The sequence below is a fragment of the Meleagris gallopavo genome, chromosome 1, assembly GCF_905368555.1.
Source record: "Meleagris gallopavo chromosome 1, MGAL_WU_HG_1.1, whole genome shotgun sequence".
NCBI classification, from domain to species: Eukaryota; Metazoa; Chordata; class Aves; order Galliformes; family Phasianidae; genus Meleagris; species Meleagris gallopavo.
Genome location: NC_139404.1, coordinates 47,952,799 through 47,971,001, shown reverse-complemented (window position 1 = coordinate 47,971,001; position 18,203 = coordinate 47,952,799). Strand labels below are relative to the sequence as shown.

Here is an 18,203-nt window from a genome sequence, read left to right as displayed (position 1 = left end):
AACAAGGATACCGCTAGTTGAGATTTCTATATGTGATTGTATTTTCCATACTGGCACAGTGGTGTCTGCTGGAACTCAGAAAGCAATACAGAAGATGCAGGGATCTTCCACTGATTCCTACAGTATGGTGGACAGCCAAAGGTTTCATGTGGACAAAGTACAGTTGCCTGGCAGTCATCTGAATTTTTAGGCATGGTGCCTAATGTGGTGACCCTTTACAGAGCTGTTTGAAACCAGGATGAACACCAGTGCTAGCAGTGGTTCTGAGCTGATACTGGGATGGAAAGGGTAGTCTCCTGGGCTAGTGATATCCATAGGCTTGTGCTCTGCATATCTTATGTTGCAGAGCCCCCTTAAGAGCTTGGTCTCCTACTTTCACCCATTGCTTGAAGTGTTCTAACGCTATTCATATGGTTTGACTCATTATCCTACTTCCTTTGCTGGTATGTGCATCTTTTTTTTTTTTTTCTATTCTTGTTACAAAACATTCTCCCTGCCTGAATGTGTCTTTGTAGCCCCAGGGTTGCTGGTGCACCCAGCAGCCTGGCAGAGAAGGCCTGTGATTCTCACTGCCTGTGTGACTGCTCCTCCACACCCATGCTTCCTCACTGCTGGTACCCAGTGCTGATGACTCCAGAGGCCCTGTGTAGCCAGTCCAGGAGACTTCTATGAGTGCTAGTGACGAGTTTTCTGTGAGGGTTTCTCTTCCTGTTGTAACAAATTTCCAGCTATCTGGTGAAGCATCATCCTCTTTGTATTTCTGTTGGTGTGGGATGGATGCTCTGTTTGTGTCAACATTCTTGTTGCAGCAGGTGACCCTTTAGGTTGAAGGGAGAGGAGAGTGGGCCCATCAGGTCAGAGTGGCTATGGAAAGATTCCTCTTTATTGCTCTGCTGTGATAGTCACTAAACCTTATGAACTGGAATGGGGTATGGCAGGCCTGATGATCTGAAGCAGATACTGGGGCATTTGGGAATCTGCTTCAGCAAAAGAAGAGTGAAAGACACCTGTGACTTCTGCGAAGCACAATAACTATGGGCAAAACAGCCTGCTTCATTTCTTGTTTTCTTTTTTTCCTTTTTTTTCCTCATTGCTCTGGACCTCTCCACTCCATTCCTGTGCATCTGATGGCTTATTTCCCTGCAGATGTTATCTTGGCAGTAACTCAGGTCTGGGCACCTCCCTTGGGGACCCTGTGCACTGCCTGAGTGCTTTTCTTTCCTTAATGGCAGGCCACCTGATTTTTTTTATTTACTTTTTTAATATGTATATATACTTTTAGCCCATTACTTTTCATAAATAAATAATATTTTAAGCAGTGAATGAAGCTTTAAGGTAGGTGGATCTGGAGAGGATAGTCCCTTAGCCACATGTCAGACCAGCCTGGGTAAATGGATTGGCTGGTGGGGCTGCACAGCTAATCACCAGCTCAACTCAGCTCCAGGGCCAGGAGATCAGCCATGGTTTGGTGGTACATCCTGTGACCCTTTTAGTTAGGAAAGGAGTCATGTGCATATTGCTTTTAGTCTTGTTGAAGTATTCCCAGCCTCTGATGGGTTGGTAACAGGACTGTGCTAGTGTGGGAAGGGATATAAGATCCTGGGAGGTTTTTAGACTCAGAAGATAAGTACAAACCAGAGGAAAGGGATCTGAGAGCGCTCCAGGGCATTACAGCCAGGTGATAATGCATATTGGCTTGTTTGTTCCAGCTTTTCTCTCTCTGTCTCAGTCTCTCTCCCTCCCAAGACAAAGATGCAGGGAGTGACTGATCCCTTTCATGTTACCCAGTGCCTCAGAAAGGTGTTAAAACCCATGAAAAACGTGTTTTGAACATTTCCAGATCAGATTGCAGGGACTTTACATTCCCTTTTGGCACAGAGGTACATAGAAACAGGTACATGCAAAAGACTCTATGGATTTTAGTGTACTTGGGCATCCTTATATTTATAACTCCATACAGCTTCATGGGGAAAAACACCTCCTGGTTTTGAAAAGAGCTCCTCTCAGTGTCTTCCTAATGGGACACCAAAGCAGGAACTGTCAGGAAGGCATTGCATCCAAGGGCAGATGATGCTGTGTCTCCAGGCTTCCTGGTATAAGGACAGGCTTTCTGTCTAGGAGGGAATCAGAGTCTACAGGACTACCTGGGTGTATAATATGAGCCAAGTGACTCTGCTCTGATACCTTCCCCAGATCTGTTAAACCCAGGGTCTGAGGATCTCCACTTCTGAGATGCACTGCTAGGAGATCTTGTACTGTGAGATTCTGTAAGTGAATTAATACCAAGCTGTTTCCATAGATTTTTTTTCTGCAGACCCATGGGCAGATAACTTGATAAAACAGGGGATTTTCAGGTCTCGATTAAAATTGCCAGAAGGATGGCACCTGTTGCTCCAAAGTGCCAGACCTCCAGCCTAGATCCCAGAGTCTGGCTGCCCACGGTAGCTCTGCCTCTCTCACCACAGCTCAGTATTGCTCTTGCTCTTGGCCAAAAAGCTGCTTTGGTGAAAATGTACCGGGAGCTGAGATATTTTCACGAGAAATAGGCTTAACAAACTGGCATTTGGTGACAATGTGTTGTTTTGTCAGAAACTACTGTTCAGCGGTATCTTGGAGTTTGACTTACTATGGCAAAGTTGATTTTGAATATCAGGGATTTTGCTTGGAAACCATGACTATTTGTGGTATTACAGTGATTCTTTCTCTCTGCTGCTAGCTAAGCTAGGATTTATTGTCCTGAAGATCTTGGACAGACAGGCTTTAATACACTCTCTTGGGATCCTGTGGGTAATGTTGGATATGATCTCACAAGAAGACATTACTGCCTTTGGGGAAGTGCAGTGGAAAGCAATAATCTCAACTCCTGGAGTTCTATCACTTGAGAGCTGGAAATACTTTAAATACAATAAATAATTAAACCTTCTAGCTCTGTGAAACAGAGAAGGTGCATCTCATCTTTCTGATGAGGAGAATAAGGCAAAGAGTGAAGAACAAAAATAATAGTGTTTACACTTTCAAAAAATACTTATTGATTTTTTTTGAATGATGGTGTAAAGGATTAGAACAAGGCTTCACTACTTGTGGTTCATTCTCTCCATGCTTTTGTGATTTAAAAGCAGATACCTAATAGTATGAATGCAAATAAACTGAGGTGCCATTGGTGGATCAAAAAATGTAACAGTGCTTGAAGTGAAGAATAGAATGACTGTGGGAGCCATGGAGGACAAAATATGGAGTAGAGGTAAGTGATGAATGCAGAAAGCTGAATAGGATGGTAGGTTAGGACATATTGTAGACTGAAGAAAGTTTGTGGGGGTATTGGAATTATGTATTTTCTATTACGTTGAGCCCCTTTATGCTGTTTCAGAAGTATGAACTGATTGTAAAGCTTAAGAAACCCATAGCTATACTCATTCCATGGGATTAATTTTTCTTTATTGATAGTATGTTCTTTACTGTGATCATTATTTAGTTTTGGTGATTGTTCCTTCCTGATCTCTCTACCAAATATTCTTTTTTTTATGTGCTGCAAATGTATATTATAGTAACATTCGTGTAGAAGGATGTGGCCCAAGGGAGTGGGGCTGCACCCTGAGGAAGCCAGCAGTGGAGCTGGGCTGGGAGGAGGCACGTGCTGATATGTCCTTGTATGTATCATGCGGGAAATGAACTGCTAGGTGTGCTACTGGGAAAAGTGGCTTAAGCAGCCAGCATGAACAAATTTGACGGGCTGGAGAAAAGAGAAAGTGGAGAAATCTGATGGGGGGGGGGAGGGGGGAAGTGCATGGAAATGGCATTCAGCACAGCCAAATCTAATCTTTGCTTGTACTGGATTAGAGCTTCCATCCTTATTCCTGCAGCATCAACAGCCAGTGACTAGACATTGTCCATATGTGGCTTTGCCTGTATGTTTCTATCACTACAACTCCATAGATATGATGGACTGCTGAGAAGAGGGAGAGGTCAGCTGATGCTGGGTTGGGTCTCTCCAGCTGGGAAAGCTTTCTGGATGCTACTGACTGAAGGTCTTGGTGAGATAAATCGGCCCTGACCTGTCATAGAATTGCAGGCAGTGCATGGTCTGGTGCGCAGCACTAACATAGTGTGAAAACATATTGTATCCAGCAGCTTCATGGCTGGTGCCTTACTGGTCTTTGAACTGAGGGAATGAAATACTAGGAAAGGGGGAAGTTTGAGGTGGCGAGGGTAAAAGAGGGAAAGAAAGAAACAGGGAAGGGAAAATAAAAATGAAGCTACAAAAGGAATTCCTAATTTGCAGTCATCAATTCCTCCTACATCCTGACTTTATATTTATTGTAAGGATCAAGTTTTTCTAAGGGGATGAGTGATTTTTATGATATTGCTGGGGTGAGAGTATACAACTCCAGGCATCTTGAATTACACTCTTTTTAGATGTCACATAGGGGGTTTCCTTGTTACTTCTCCTAGGTAGATAATAATAATAACAGAAAAATCCTTTGCTGAAGATCATAGCTAGGAAAAGGAAAGACCTGATTTTCACAGAATCATAGAATGGTTTGGATTGGAAGAGACATTAGGGATCATCCAGTTCCAACCCTCTGCTATGGACAGAACTGCCATCCACCAGATCAGTCTGCCAAGGGCCCCATTGAACCTGGGCTTGAATGCCTCCAACGATGGGGCACCCACTGCTTCTCTGGGCAGCCTGTGCCAGTGCCGCACTGCTTTCTTAGTAAAGAATGTCTAACATCTAAATTAAATCTCCCCTCATTTAGTTTAAAATCATTCCCCTTTGCCTTATCACTGTCTACCCTTGTAAAAAAGTCAGTCCCCCTCCTGTTTATAAGCTCCCTCCAAGTACTGGAAGTCCATAATGAGGTCTCACTGGAGCCTCTTCCAAGCTAAACAAGCTCAACTCCCTCAGCATTTCTTTATAAGGGTGCTGCAGCCCTCTGATCATCTTTGTGGCACTCCTCTGGACCTATTTCAGTAGCTCCATGGATGCAGTACTCCAGATGAAACCTCACAAGGGCAGAGTAGAGGAGGACAATCACCTCCCTTGCCCTGCTGGTGACCACTCTTTTGGTGCAACCTAAGATGCAGTTGGCCTTCTAGGCTGCAAGAGCACTTTGCTGGCTCATGTCCAGCTTGTCATCTACCAGAACCCCATGTCTTCTCCACCGGGCTGCCCTCAATTAGTTCTTATCCCAGTTTGTGCATGTATCTGGGATTGCTGCAACCCAAGTGCAACACCATGCGTTTGATCTTATTGAATCTCATTAGATTCCAGTGGGTTTGCTTTTCAAATCTGTCCAACTCCCTTTGAATGGCATCCTTTCTTTCTGTTGTATTGATTGCACCACTCATCTGTAAACTTGCTGGGGGTGCACTCAATCCCACTATCCAGGTCATTTATAAAGTTGTTGAAGAGTACCAGTCCCAAAACAGACCCTTATGAGGTACTGCTCATCACTGGCTTCCACCTGTACATTAAGCCTGTTTTGCCACAGGACAGGCAATCATAAGGAAGGAAACTTAAGAACAGGGTTGTCTGGGTGTAGTAACCCATCCTGACCAGAGACAGCTCTCAACTCCTTTTGACTCAGATTGCTGTGGTCTGTCTTTTCACTTATGCTAAAACCACCCCTTAGTCCCTCTCATCTTTTGATTTATTCCCCTACTCTTTTAATAAGCACTGTTGGCCTTCTTACGGGGTCGCATGGTGACAAACCTCAGCTCCCAAAACGCTGTATATCAGTAGCCATATCAAGAGACCGTGAAGCTCCTGAGGGATAGTGGCAGTTTGCAGGATGTAGCCCATCAAGATCTGTAGTGCTGCAACATTGACTTGGTCCACTAAGCAGCTTCTTTGCCCCACTCAAATCTTGGTATTTGGACACTGAGCCTTCTTATCTGCTGTTTTGGTTTTCGTTTGTTTGTTACACCTTTATGAGAACCTGATCAGGTCTCATGAACTCTGGCACTCTGGTTAGGACTGGTTAAGATTTGATACAGAGGTGCTACAAGCAGCAGAGGCAGTACAGTTTCCTAGCTTGCTTTTGCTGCATGGTCTTCAAGGCTGAAACATGCACCCATAAAGATCTTTCTGAGGAGATAGGCTTGTTTGTTTTGAAGATTTGAAGATACAGACTGGAAGGAGCAGTCCTTGAGAGCAGCCCTGCAGAGGAGGACCTGGGAGTCCTGATGGATGAAAAACTTAACATGAGCCAGCAGTGTGCTGTTGCAGCTTGGAAAGCAAATGGTTATCCTGGGCTCCATCAGAAGAGGGGTGGCCAGCAAGGATAGGGAGGTGATTGTCCCTCTCTACTCTGCTCTTGTGAGGCCTCAGCTGGAGTACTGTGTCCAGGTCTGGAGCCCTCAGTATAAGAAAGACAGGGAGCTGTTGGAGAGGATCCAGAGGAGAGCCACAAAGATGATCAGGGGGCTGGAGCACCTCCCCTATGAAGACAGGCTGAGGGAGCTGGACTTTTTCAGTCTGGAGAAAAGGAAGGCTGCGGGGTAACCTCATTGCAGCATTTCAGTACCTAAAGGGAGCCTACAAACAGGAGGGGAGTCAACTCTTTGAAAAGGTGGATAACAGCAGGACAAGGGGAAATGGTTTTAAGTTGAAGGAAGGAAGATTTAGGTTGGATGTCAGGAGGAAGTTCTTTACAGAGAGAGTGGTGAGGTGCTGGAACAGGCTGCCCAGAGAAGTTGTGGATGCCCTGTCCCTGGAGGTGTTCAAGGCCAGATTGGATGGGGCCCTGGGCAGCCTGGTCTAGCATTAAATGGGGAGGTTGGTGGCCCTGCAGGTGGCAGGGGGGTTGGAGATTCGTGATTCTCGAGGTCCCTTCCAACCCTGGCTGTTCTATGTTTCTGTGATTCTGTGATTTACTCAGTGTTGTACATTGTATCTGAGGAGATTGGCAACAAACCGGAGGGGCATATCCGAAGTGCAGTTGCAATTAAAGCCTGTCACGGTCTGGTTCAAAAGCTTTTCTTGGGATTCTCAGTGTTGCAGAAGGAATCCCTTAATTTGCCTAAAGAAAGAGTCATATATTCTTTCTTATGGTGTGTTATGGTGTATTGGAAAAAACCTTTGTTATTTGGCTTTTACAGTGTTTACATGTGGCATCCAAAGAACTCAAAGTCCTACATCAAGAGATAGTCTTGAGTAGCCTATGGGATTTCTGCGCTGGCATTGTGTTTGGCAGCCGCCTGCCTGGTTTCTGCTTTCCCTTCAAACAGTTGATTCAGGGATTGAATAAGGGAAGTTCTTTACTGTGAGAGTGGTGAGGTGCTGGAACGGGGTGCCCAGAGACATTGTGGATGTCCTGTCAGGGTACTGAGTGCAGTATATGAGCGTATATGGAATGGGAAAGTCCTTCAATCCTAGGAAATAAAAGATAATACTTCTCTTTTTTATGATTTTTTCCAACTTTTAAAAATTCAATGTCATAATCTGCTAAGTACATAAAATGAAGAGTTGATCAAGGTTGAGTAGAAAGCTTCAAATTAATACAGCAAATAATCAGAAGTGCAGAGGATGTGCTTTTCCAAACCATCTAACTAAAGTTAAAGGTGTTTTTTATGGATGCTAATGGATTGGAGGTATTTAAATCCCAGGTTTCAGAAATCTGTCTTTGATGTAATCAGGTTATTAATGAGCTGCTGAATTCTGCTTGGAAGTGAAAAGTGGAAGACGAGAATTAAAGAAGGAAGGCAGGGATTTTAGCATGGATTACCAAGCTGTTCCAGTTTGATTTATCTGGCAAAAGTGGTGGTGTTCTGGGTGCAGAATTCTGCTGCCTGTTTAAACCTGACTTCCCTTAGTCCTGCTCTCTAGGAAGCAAAGCTACTTTCAACCACTCTGAAATCCTTTTGGAGAGGCAGTGTGCACAGAGATGTTTCCCATGCTTTGGATGATTTGCTCTGAGCCTGACACAGGGGATGTTCAAAAGTGGGATACCACACATGATGAAAAGACCTTGAAAGCTTTGAAAACCTTGTTTGAAATGGAGTGTGTGCAGAGTGGCAGCTGCGGTAGCTGACCCCTCCAGATGGTGGGATCTCGTCCCTCTAAACTTATCCAAACAGGGTGCTAGGGGTGAGATACTGCCCTGGGAACAGTGGCTTCAGTCTGGCTCCATAGCCAGGCTCACAGAGAGCAATGGCTGTGCCAAGCCTCTGTGCCCTGGCATTTAGAAGTTGGCACTGCACAATGCCAGACTGACCTGCTGTCTCGCTTAATGGCTTTTGTATGTCACACTGACTCCCACCGTTCTGCACGTGTGTGCCAGCCTGGGGAAGCAGGTCAGTCTCACTCCTGCTCTCCCTGCTCTGATGCTGCCTTCCTCCTTTGCTCATCCTGCTGAGGGCCCAAGGGGGCTCAGTTTAGGAGTAGGGATGAACAGAGCTGAAATTCTGCTGCAGAGAAAAGTCCCCAGGGGTGATCAGATAACCTTTTTACAAGCGTTTTCAGGGTGGAAATGGTGAGTTGAGAGAGTGAAATTCTTTAGGCTGAATGAAGGAGATATTATTGAAGTAACAGGATAGCTGAGCAAAGGGAAAATTTAAGCTGAGTTTAGAGAAATGTTTCTGAATGTGAGCCTTGGAGGCATCTCCTAGCAGTGGTAATCCTATTGTTTGAGTTGTTTCAGAGCAGGTAGTGCGATAAAGCAGATGCTGCAGAACCCTGAAATGACTGGGAGAAGGGCAGTTAAGCAGAGGATTTTCGTGTGTAATTTCTATGAATCACTTGGTACTGGACTCAATAGAAGCTTGGAGGCTGTGGCTGTACCAGCTGTCCCCATGGTACGTAAAATACGTGGGTGGAAGTAAGTGGGAGGGATGCTAGGAACTTACCTTTGGATAAGCCTACAGTAATGAGATACAGTTCTTCATCTGTTGGGAATGATTTGGGTCTAATTGATGATCAAAGTGTTCTTTGTACCTCCTTAAGTGTAGAGAGAGAACTGCTCCTTTGTGTGGGATAGAAAAAAAGGGGAAGTGCTTGATTGGACCTTATCATTGGATAGACCTCTTGAGCAGGCAGAAGCAAATCTAGCCTTTAGAGATGGGGAGGAATAAGTATGTAATATATGAGATGAATCTGATAGTGCCCAGTCTAGTGTGGAGTCTTTGCTTATGTTAATAAAGGAAAACAGGTGAAAAGACAATAAATTGAGTAGAACTGAAAGAACTGAACTTACACACCTATTTCCACCCATGGAAGAAAAGCTATCAGTGAAGTAATGAGAGCACAAAAAAAGTTAATTTGAGAGAAAAGAAGATTCTTTTAAAAATTTATTTATAAAGGTTAGATGAAAATGCATCTATATGGGGCAGCACAGAAATAAATAATACTTGCTGGAGAGGGAAGAGCTGTGAAAAGCAGCAAGGAGACCTGTCCAAATAGCCTTGGAGAAATGTTTCTGCCACTGTTAAAGAAAAGTTTGTGTGTCAGAATGAGAATAACTGATTTTTGAAGATGGCTTATAAAATATATTATTTATCATTGAGGATTACTGAAATGCACTGGGAGGAGCTCAATCAGAGTCACTACAATGAACCTTTTTGACACAGGTGCCGGATAGCCATCACTTTCATCACTGGGCATGGAACCTCTGATGTCTGTAGACTCTGCCATCTTCTTGCTCTGAATGTATGAATATTTTCCTGCAGTGTCATTCATACAGTTTATCAGTACCTGAAATGTACAGGTGCTTCCAGGACACATCCATCGTGCCCTACATCCATCCTCATCTTGGTCTCTGTTTACATAGTTCCAGGAATAACAGGGCCATGAGCCAGGAGAAGATTTATGAGCACTTATGTCATCTACCTGGTGAGCGGTAGTGTGGAGAACAGCAGCACAAGAGCTGTTAGTGTACAAATCAGCTGTGCTGGAGCTATGGTAGGAGAATGGTTAAAGCAGTGTTAGGAGGTGAGGGGTGCATCTGCAGAGGCAGACAATATACAGTGTGTCCTGAGTGGAGAGGTGGTGTTAACCATGAGAATGGAATGCTGTACGAAGTTGAAATTGGGTTGACAAAAGTCAGGGAGTTGGTGAAACTTAAATGTAAACTACAGTGCGATATTTAGTGACTTAACCCCCAGCTTTCAGGAGTAACAGTTTGTGGGATTTGAATCAACCCTGCCCCTTTCTTTGCATGGGTGTTCCCAGCTCCTGCAGCTTTATGTGTATGGCAGGTAGTAGAGAAAAACTTAAATATGCATCAGGCTTCTGCTTGTCTAGTGCAGTAACTTCCCTACAGCACTGCCAGTGCACTGTGCTGTTCCCTGGTGGTGTGTTGGATACCAGGCACAAAACATCTGCCAGCTTTCTGGAGTATTTCACAGCTGAGGTGGATTTCTTCCTATTTTCAACTGGGGCTGTAAACATGAGGGTTGATTTTTTTTTTTTTTTTTTTTCATTCATTGTCCAGATCTTACATCTCTACACTTTTCTGATGATGTTCAGCTCCTTGTCTCGGGTATCAACTTCATCCTAATTAGGAAAGCTGCCTTTAAGGCAGCTTTATATATGAGTCTGAAGCATTTCAGGACTTCCATTTCTTTTGCTGGGGGTGAGGTTTTCGGGCCCTGCAGATACCTTCGCAAGGGCCTGCTGCACATGGCTGCATCAGATGGAGGTACTGGCATGAGCACACAACAGAGCTGACCCCATCTTCTGCCTCAATGCTATGTCCCACCTAAAGATTGCCTCACTTTGCTCTATGTGGCATAGCACTTTATTTACAGTTAGCTTGGTTGAATGCACAGTGACCTATTTGTGTACTTTCCCAGAAATATCTCTAAATGCTGAGCTGTATTTTTGGCTGTGCAGCTAATAATTTTCTATTAATACTTATCTTAGATTTGATCCACATAAAATGCACTGTCAAATAAGGTTCTCAGGATATTTTTAAGTAGTCTAACCTTTTGGTCCTGGCCAAATTCCAACTGAGTAATTGCTGCCTGACTACCTACATGCATTTTCAATTGGAGAAGTTAGGTCTCCCTCCCTGTTTTAACAGTGATTGTGTAATATTGTTCTGCAGCATTAAGTAGATGCTGCATTCCTCTACAATGCTGGATATGTTTTATTGGTAAATAAAATAAGATTATAGAGTTATAATCATTTTACAGGCATGTTTATGTCTAAATATAGATATGTCTGTAAAAGCACTTTGTCTAATATCCCTGTCATGCATTCTGTACCAGGGAGAAAGGGAGAATATAATAGTGTGGAATAATGTCTTTAAAAAAGAAAAAAAAAAAGAGAGAGAGACATTACTGGCTCAAATGGAGTTTGAGATTTACCAAAACATTTTGGAAAGGCAGAAGAGCCTTCCTGACACTGTTACCCTGCATCATTGATAAGGAAAAAACCTACTGATGTAAAATACTTTGTATTGAAACACCTTGATGCATTTTAAAAGTCACTCTTGGCTTATGAAATTAGAGTTGAGGATTATTAGAATTACTTGGAGCAACTAGAGACAAATTCTGTTTTAGAACTGCAGCTTTATCATGATCTTATGAGTTTCTCCTTGTGAATTTGCAAATACTCACTGGTGTAAGAGAAAACAATAACACTCACAAGGATGTCCCCACCCTACCTCTGGTGTTTCCTCAGTTGGGTGTCTCAAACTTTCCCATTTGGACACTGCAGAAGTAAACAGGTAAAACTTGCTGCTGTATACGAAACAACTTTTCACAATAGTTCTGAGATCACTTTAGTCTTACAATATCTGTGCAGGTGTACCTGTGCCCTTTACTAGCATTCATTCAAAAAGGGCTCATGGTGAGAAAGACTAGAGGAGGAAAGAGAGATAGGGATCGGAACAGGCATCCCAGCTCCGAACTCTAACAGCCTGTACTTGCACAGTGTAACTCTGTGCTATGAACCTGCTCATGCCTTGTGGCAGTGTACTAGATCTGAATGGTAGAGGCCAACCTTAGCTGAGGGTACCACCATCCTTGGTTTGGGTACGCTTTGTTGATGTACTCCTGCCTTATCACAACCCTGGGTCCTTCCTACCAGGGCACCAGGGTACCAGGAATAGATACCCGGTATTGCCTCAGGTGGGTGGTCTACGTGCCAGCAACCAGCGTCCGTGTTCCTGAAACACACTAACAGAGAAGTTATGTCTGAGTAAGAGATGGAGGGAGACTTGTCATGGGTGGTTGGATAGGCAAGGTTACTTAAGCATTGCTTTACCTGAGCCAGAATAGGGCTCATCGCTGAGGATCCAAAGTGGAGGGAGATGACATTTGGCTGTGGTGGCTCTATGACTTCTTCACATTAGTCTTTTCCTAGCCCTGGCAACTTTCTGTGTCACTGGACAAAGATTGAGCTTCTGGCACTTTGCAGGGAGCCCCATCATCATGTACTGAAGAGAAAATCTGTCTAGGGGTACATCCCATAAGCCAAACATTCAGTATGTTGGCACCTAAATGCTCTTCATGATCTGGGCCTTCTTCTGCCGTCTCTTGAAAGTAGTTGCTAGAGATTAATTGGCTTTGAAGCAGATGAAAAGAAGGGAACGGATTTCTTGGCCAACATTTTTCCCTATGGGAAAGATCTATGCTTGGGTGTGAAAGCAGGCAACTGTCATGTTTGCCTGCGTAGCTCCTGCATTGCTGCTCTCTGAGTTCTGTGTTGGAAGGCCCTGTAAAGTATTCCTGGTGGGAGAGGGTCTGGGAAAAACCTAGAGTCTGCTCCCTGCGTATCACAGCTAGCCATTACCTAACCAAGCGTAATAGATTGTGCGAGACTATGCAGAGATCGCAGGAGACATATTTTAAAGAGAGCAAATATAGCATTAAAGTGAGTGAGCAAGAAAGTGAGAGACAGAGAGCGTACAGAGTGCATTAAAGTTAATAAAGCATTGCAGGAGTGGGGACTGCATTTCACTGTGAAGGAATCTAATTTAGTGACTCGTAATTGGAGGATAACAGTCCTGCTGGAATGAAGTTAGCTGTTCATTTTGCCAAACTCTCGAAGTCCCTTGGTTCTTGTGAACATCTCTCAGAAAGCAGATCTGTCAGAGAGTTTAGAATCGATTGGTGCTTTGTACCCATGGTCGCTTTCAGTCTCCTAAGTGGATTTGGTTCCTCTGGTGCATATTTAGTATCTATTTTATTCTCCAGTTATTTATCCAGTAATAACAATGCAGGATATGGTCTCATTGCCATGCTAAGCAGAGAGAGAGCAGGTACTGAGCATCTGTGTTCTCCTGGGCAAGGCAGAGTGGAGTTGCATGAACCCTTTCGCTGGGACTGACTGGCATCACGCAGGCTGTTGGGTGGACTTCCAACTTCTCCAAAGTCTTGTTGGTATTGTCCCTGCTACTGCAACCTTCTGTCCATTTGATAGAGAGACACGTGACTGTGAAGGACATGAAAGAGTCTGATTTCTAGATTCCTGAAGGCTTAGAGGGTCAATGGTGTAGTACTGGTGTACTTACTCTAAGTGAGCCTGGCTGTTGAAAAACAGACTTCTGGGTGTGAACGTCTAAGGAAAAGTCTTCTCTAGTTTGAAATGCCTGAAATCTGCTTGGGACAGCAAAGTGGCCCAAGATAGGCAGGCTGAGCAGTGCCACTTCCCAAAGGGGTAATGAGTGGACAGGGAGGTCACTGCTCTGTTTTTGTCACCAGATCAGTAGGATTTTGGTAATACTTACTCCTTGTAAGTGCGGCGAGGATTAATTTGTTAGTGTTTGTTAAGTTCCTTTGAAATGAAAAGTGCTTGAAAATGTGAGGTACTATTAAATCAAGAGTGAATAAAGAGGTGGAAACAATCTTGCTCAGACAGGAGCTGGAGAGATGACTTCACCAGGCTGTCCCATTTCTACTATTATGATTATAAAATAAAGTGGATATATTCAAAGAAAAGACCACTGTAACTTTCTTGGTGCAATAGTGGAGAATAAGCTCTTTGAGTCTTTCTGCTTATTGGAAAAAAGTATTGTCATGAGGGTCTTGGAGGGAATGTCCTGTCCATACCTCACTGATTCATTTTTTAGCTATGACCATTTGGAAATTTTGCATTCCTGGCTTTTTAAAAACAAATGGACTTTGTGTAGGTGAAAGGCACAAGACTGACTGACTACTAAAGATATGAGTGGTGTGTGTCCCTTGGGTAAGAGGACTGTATGCAATGCATATGCAGAGTAACATCCACCCACATCCATCCAATGGTCTTGCCCATTTGTCTTTACTCTAGAGGTGCTGTGCTGATGCAGTAAAAGGCAGCCCTGTCTGTCTGGTCCTTTCAGCCTCTCTGCCTGTATATCCAGAAGAAGGCCGAACTGATCACAAACATTAATAATTCCTTTGTGTTAGGGCAAGCACTTAGACATGGGCTTGACATAAGCAATTAGTTTCACAAAGACAGCTGAACAGCTGTCAGTGGACAATTCTCCTCAATTCTCAAAATCAGTTTTGACTTGGGTCTCAGCATGACATGGGACCTAAGATAGATGACATGATCCCATCTTCTGCTGTCACTCTGAAGTGACTTCAAACTCTGGGGTAGAGACCAGAACTTAGTATGTTGCCATGAATGCAACAGAAGGACTGGGCGTTGGACAAGAAAGACTGGTGGGAGGACAGCTATTGGCTGAGGAAGATCGATGGATCTGCCTTGAATGCTGAGTGCATGATTGACTTGTCAATTAATCACTTTCCCTTTCTCTCACTTTCCCCCTTTTCTTTTATTTCTTTATTTCTCAGGGAGCGTAAGAGCTGAAGATGAGGCCCAGGGTGGAGTGCTACTCTCCGAGGTTTTGGCTGGTGCTGGCAGTCCTCGCAACAACAGGGAGCGGGACCCACGCGCAAAAAAGCCACCCAAGCATTGGCATTGCGGTCATCCTGGTGGGGACCTCAGACGAAGTGGCCATCAAAGATGCCCACGAGAAAGATGACTTCCACCACCTCTCAGTGGTGCCCCGGGTGGAGCTGGTGGCCATGAATGAAACTGATCCCAAGAGCATCATCACCCGCATCTGTGACCTCATGTCAGACCGGAAGATTCAAGGGGTGGTATTTGCTGATGACACAGACCAGGAAGCCATTGCCCAGATCCTGGACTTCATCTCTGCCCAGACCCTCACTCCCATCCTGGGCATCCATGGAGGCTCCTCTATGATCATGGCAGATAAGGTAAATTTGAACTTGCTTCGATTGTAGACTTGCAGATTGGAAGTTGAAATAGAGAGAACTATCTTGTTCTGTGATCCTCAGGTGGAGTCTCCTGGGGCCGAAGGGCTGAGGGATTAGAGAGACTCAGATTCAAAGAGAGATTAAAAGAGCTAACTGTGTAGCACTGCTGAGGAGAGCCTATTAATCATGTGGAATTATCTGCAACAGAGAAAAAGCAAGGAGGGGAAGGAGCAGATAGAAGAGAGCTGCAAAAGAATGAGCTCTTTTCTTCTTCCTTAAGAAGTGTAAAGACTTTGACAATTGTGATTTTTTTTTTTTTAAAAAGGTTTTATTTTTACCAGTGTTTTACCTTAAAAATGCCAAGAATGCTAGCTTGTGTTTTCCCTGAAAGGAGCTGTAGGACGCTGTGGCATTTTCAGGGATGTTTAATACAGCTCTTACATCTTAATTGAAAAATAATTGAATCTTTAATAAAGCTACTGTCTCTCAGAAGTGTTAATCAGCTCCTGAAGTTAAATAGGTGCTAGCTTAAGTGAGTAACCAGTCTGAACTGGTCCAGCTAAGCCCTCTTGTTTCCACTGTGCTTCCATCATGTCGCTGACATTTCATTTTTCCCTGTCTCTAGCCAGTTTTCTTGGCAGTTACTGCACAAACAGGCCTTCCCACATCTGCGTTTGAATGCTGCAATATGCAGAGAGCACCAGCTTTGGCCAGCTGTTACCTGTGAGCTTAGGGGAGCATCCTTGGGTTGCAATCAGAACCAACAGAAATATCCTTCGTGGGAGGAGCAGGGTACCCCAGCATTTCATGCCTGAGTGTGCATTTGGCCAGCTAATGTGGCTGACAGTGACCCCAAAACTGCTGTGGACTGATGGGAGTATCCAAGAGAAGTGGGCTGCCTTTTTCCCTGCAGACTTGGTGTGACAGAGAGATGAGGGCAGCACCTTTATTGAGAAGAACGTCTTGACCGTGCTTTGTGCATCATACAGAAACAAACAGGGGCACAAGCAGTCTTTTCCTTTTGCAGTCACTCTTCAACGAATCTGAGACATTTAACTAGGCAGAATCAGGTCTAATTGAATAAAGGGGGAGACTTAAGCTGACCACTGGCAACATTTCCTCAGAAAGAGATTTAGTGGACTGCGAAATCCAGGCATTTTCTGTTTAATTTAATTTGTAAGTAAATAACCCAGGGCAGGTTATTTTAGGTGAGTAGATGGGAATAAATTAATTACGATATTTTTTCTTGTTCTTTGACCAAATGTTCCGTTGCCAAAAGATATACATTTAATACACAGTGTTATTTTCTCAAATTAGTCTTTGAACTAAAGTAGTCATTTAATAAAGTAATCTACTTCTACTAAAGTAATCATTTAATAAAATAATTACAGGGGGTTTTTTGTTATTTTTTTTCCACTTGTTACAGAAGACATTCTGCCCCATTCTACCCACAGTGAGACTTTTCTTTCTTGGGAAGAGCTCATAGAATCATAGAATGCCTGGAGCTAGAATGGACCTGTAAGGATTATTGAGCCCACACTCAAATCAGGGTCACCCAAAAATCACACTTTGCATCTGAGAGCTTTGTCCAGATGCGCCTTGAACTTTGCTGTGACCACTTTCGTGGGCAGCTGGGCAACAGTGCTGTATGAGGCTCTCCTGCCTCCTACATTGCACAGTTGTTAATATCTGTGTAAACCAGGTCTGGAGCAACAGTTAAATGCTGTGTTTCACATTTATGGTGGCGTTTTATCCCTTCTTCAAACAAGTATCAGTATTTTTGATGCTAAACCTCCTATGAGCTAGGAAAAGATCTTTGCAATTTTGGACTTGGCAGACCAAATTTTGATTTCCAATTCCTATAGTGTAAATCCAGCACAGCTCCATCACTTGTGGTAGGATTAGATCAGATTTACTCCACCAAAATTCAAATAGAGACTTGGCCCATTGAACTCTGCAAAGATTTTTCTTTTTACCTCTCTCTCATCTCTCCTTGAGAAGGTGGCACCTCATGTGGCTGCCTTGTATACCCCACCAGCTCAGTTCTAAAGAGCCTCTTGGCAAGCAGGCAGCCCACAAAGAGCATGAAGGTGGAAGCATTATGAATGGAAATCTTGTTTTATCACGCTCCCTTTTTGTAGTTTGGCAGGCAGGAGAAGCAGGTTACATACAAAGATCTGGTTTCAGGAAAGGCCAAGATTTCTTTAAACATGAATTGAAAATGCTGACCTTTAGAGCTGCTGTTTCACAGGTGCATAATGTTTAATGGGTCGTATTTGTTTGATGAATTGAATTAAAACATGGTGGAGAGTAAATACATTGATATTCTACTAAAAATGCTGAAGTCAGACTGGTAAGTCCTTAATCTGTTTTCCAGAGAGGGCCTTGACAGAAGCATTGCTTTTTCTTATCCTTAGTCACGTAGTTTGCAAATGAGTTTTGTAGCTGGGGTTTGCTCCTGCAAGCACACGTTGCTTCTGTCAGCATCCTCCCAATGCCTGCAGCAGTCAGCTGTGATCGAACTTGCTCAGCATTTCATGGGTTCAAACCTGCACTTACAGTTTTGTTGCATTCCCTGTGCATTTACGATCAATATCGCCAGTGCAAACCTAAAGAACAGTGCAAACCATTGACACCTTAGTGTGACAGATAAGCCCTTCTTTTCTGGAAGTTGAAGCAAAAAACTCCATTGAACCACCTTCCCTGGAGGAATATGAGAAATTGTTACAGCTTCAGTGAGAGTCGATAACTCTGTCTGGGAGGAAATTTGGGTCCATGTGTGAAGAGAGCTTTGTAACGTACTGTGAAGCTGGTGAATTGAGACACAAAAGGGCAGGTGGAAAAAAAAAAAAAAGAAAAAAGAAAGAAAATAAAAAAAAGAGAAAGAAAAAAAAAAAAACAATTTTGAGCCTGAGTTTACTTCCCTTCCCACTGTACTCATAGACTGAGATACTGTATAGGTTGCTCTCAGTCAGTGTGCATCTGAATGTTTGTTAACTGCTAGCTGGAGGTCCAGACATTGTGACAGTGGAGAGGGTGGTGCCACCTGA

At 43.7% G+C, this 18,203-nt stretch overlaps 1 protein-coding gene across 1 annotated transcript in view; it reads left to right on the top strand.

The window, feature by feature from the left end:
• Nucleotides 1-14,742: 14,742 nt before the first annotated feature.
• Nucleotides 14,743-18,203, top strand: part of GRIN2B (glutamate ionotropic receptor NMDA type subunit 2B) — a 167,599-nt gene continuing 164,138 nt past the window's right edge. Inside the window, exon 1 of the mRNA XM_085234832.1 lies at nt 14,743-15,153. Within this exon, the coding sequence (XP_085090958.1) occupies nt 14,743-15,153 (411 nt within the window). The remainder of the gene's footprint in view (nt 15,154-18,203) is intronic.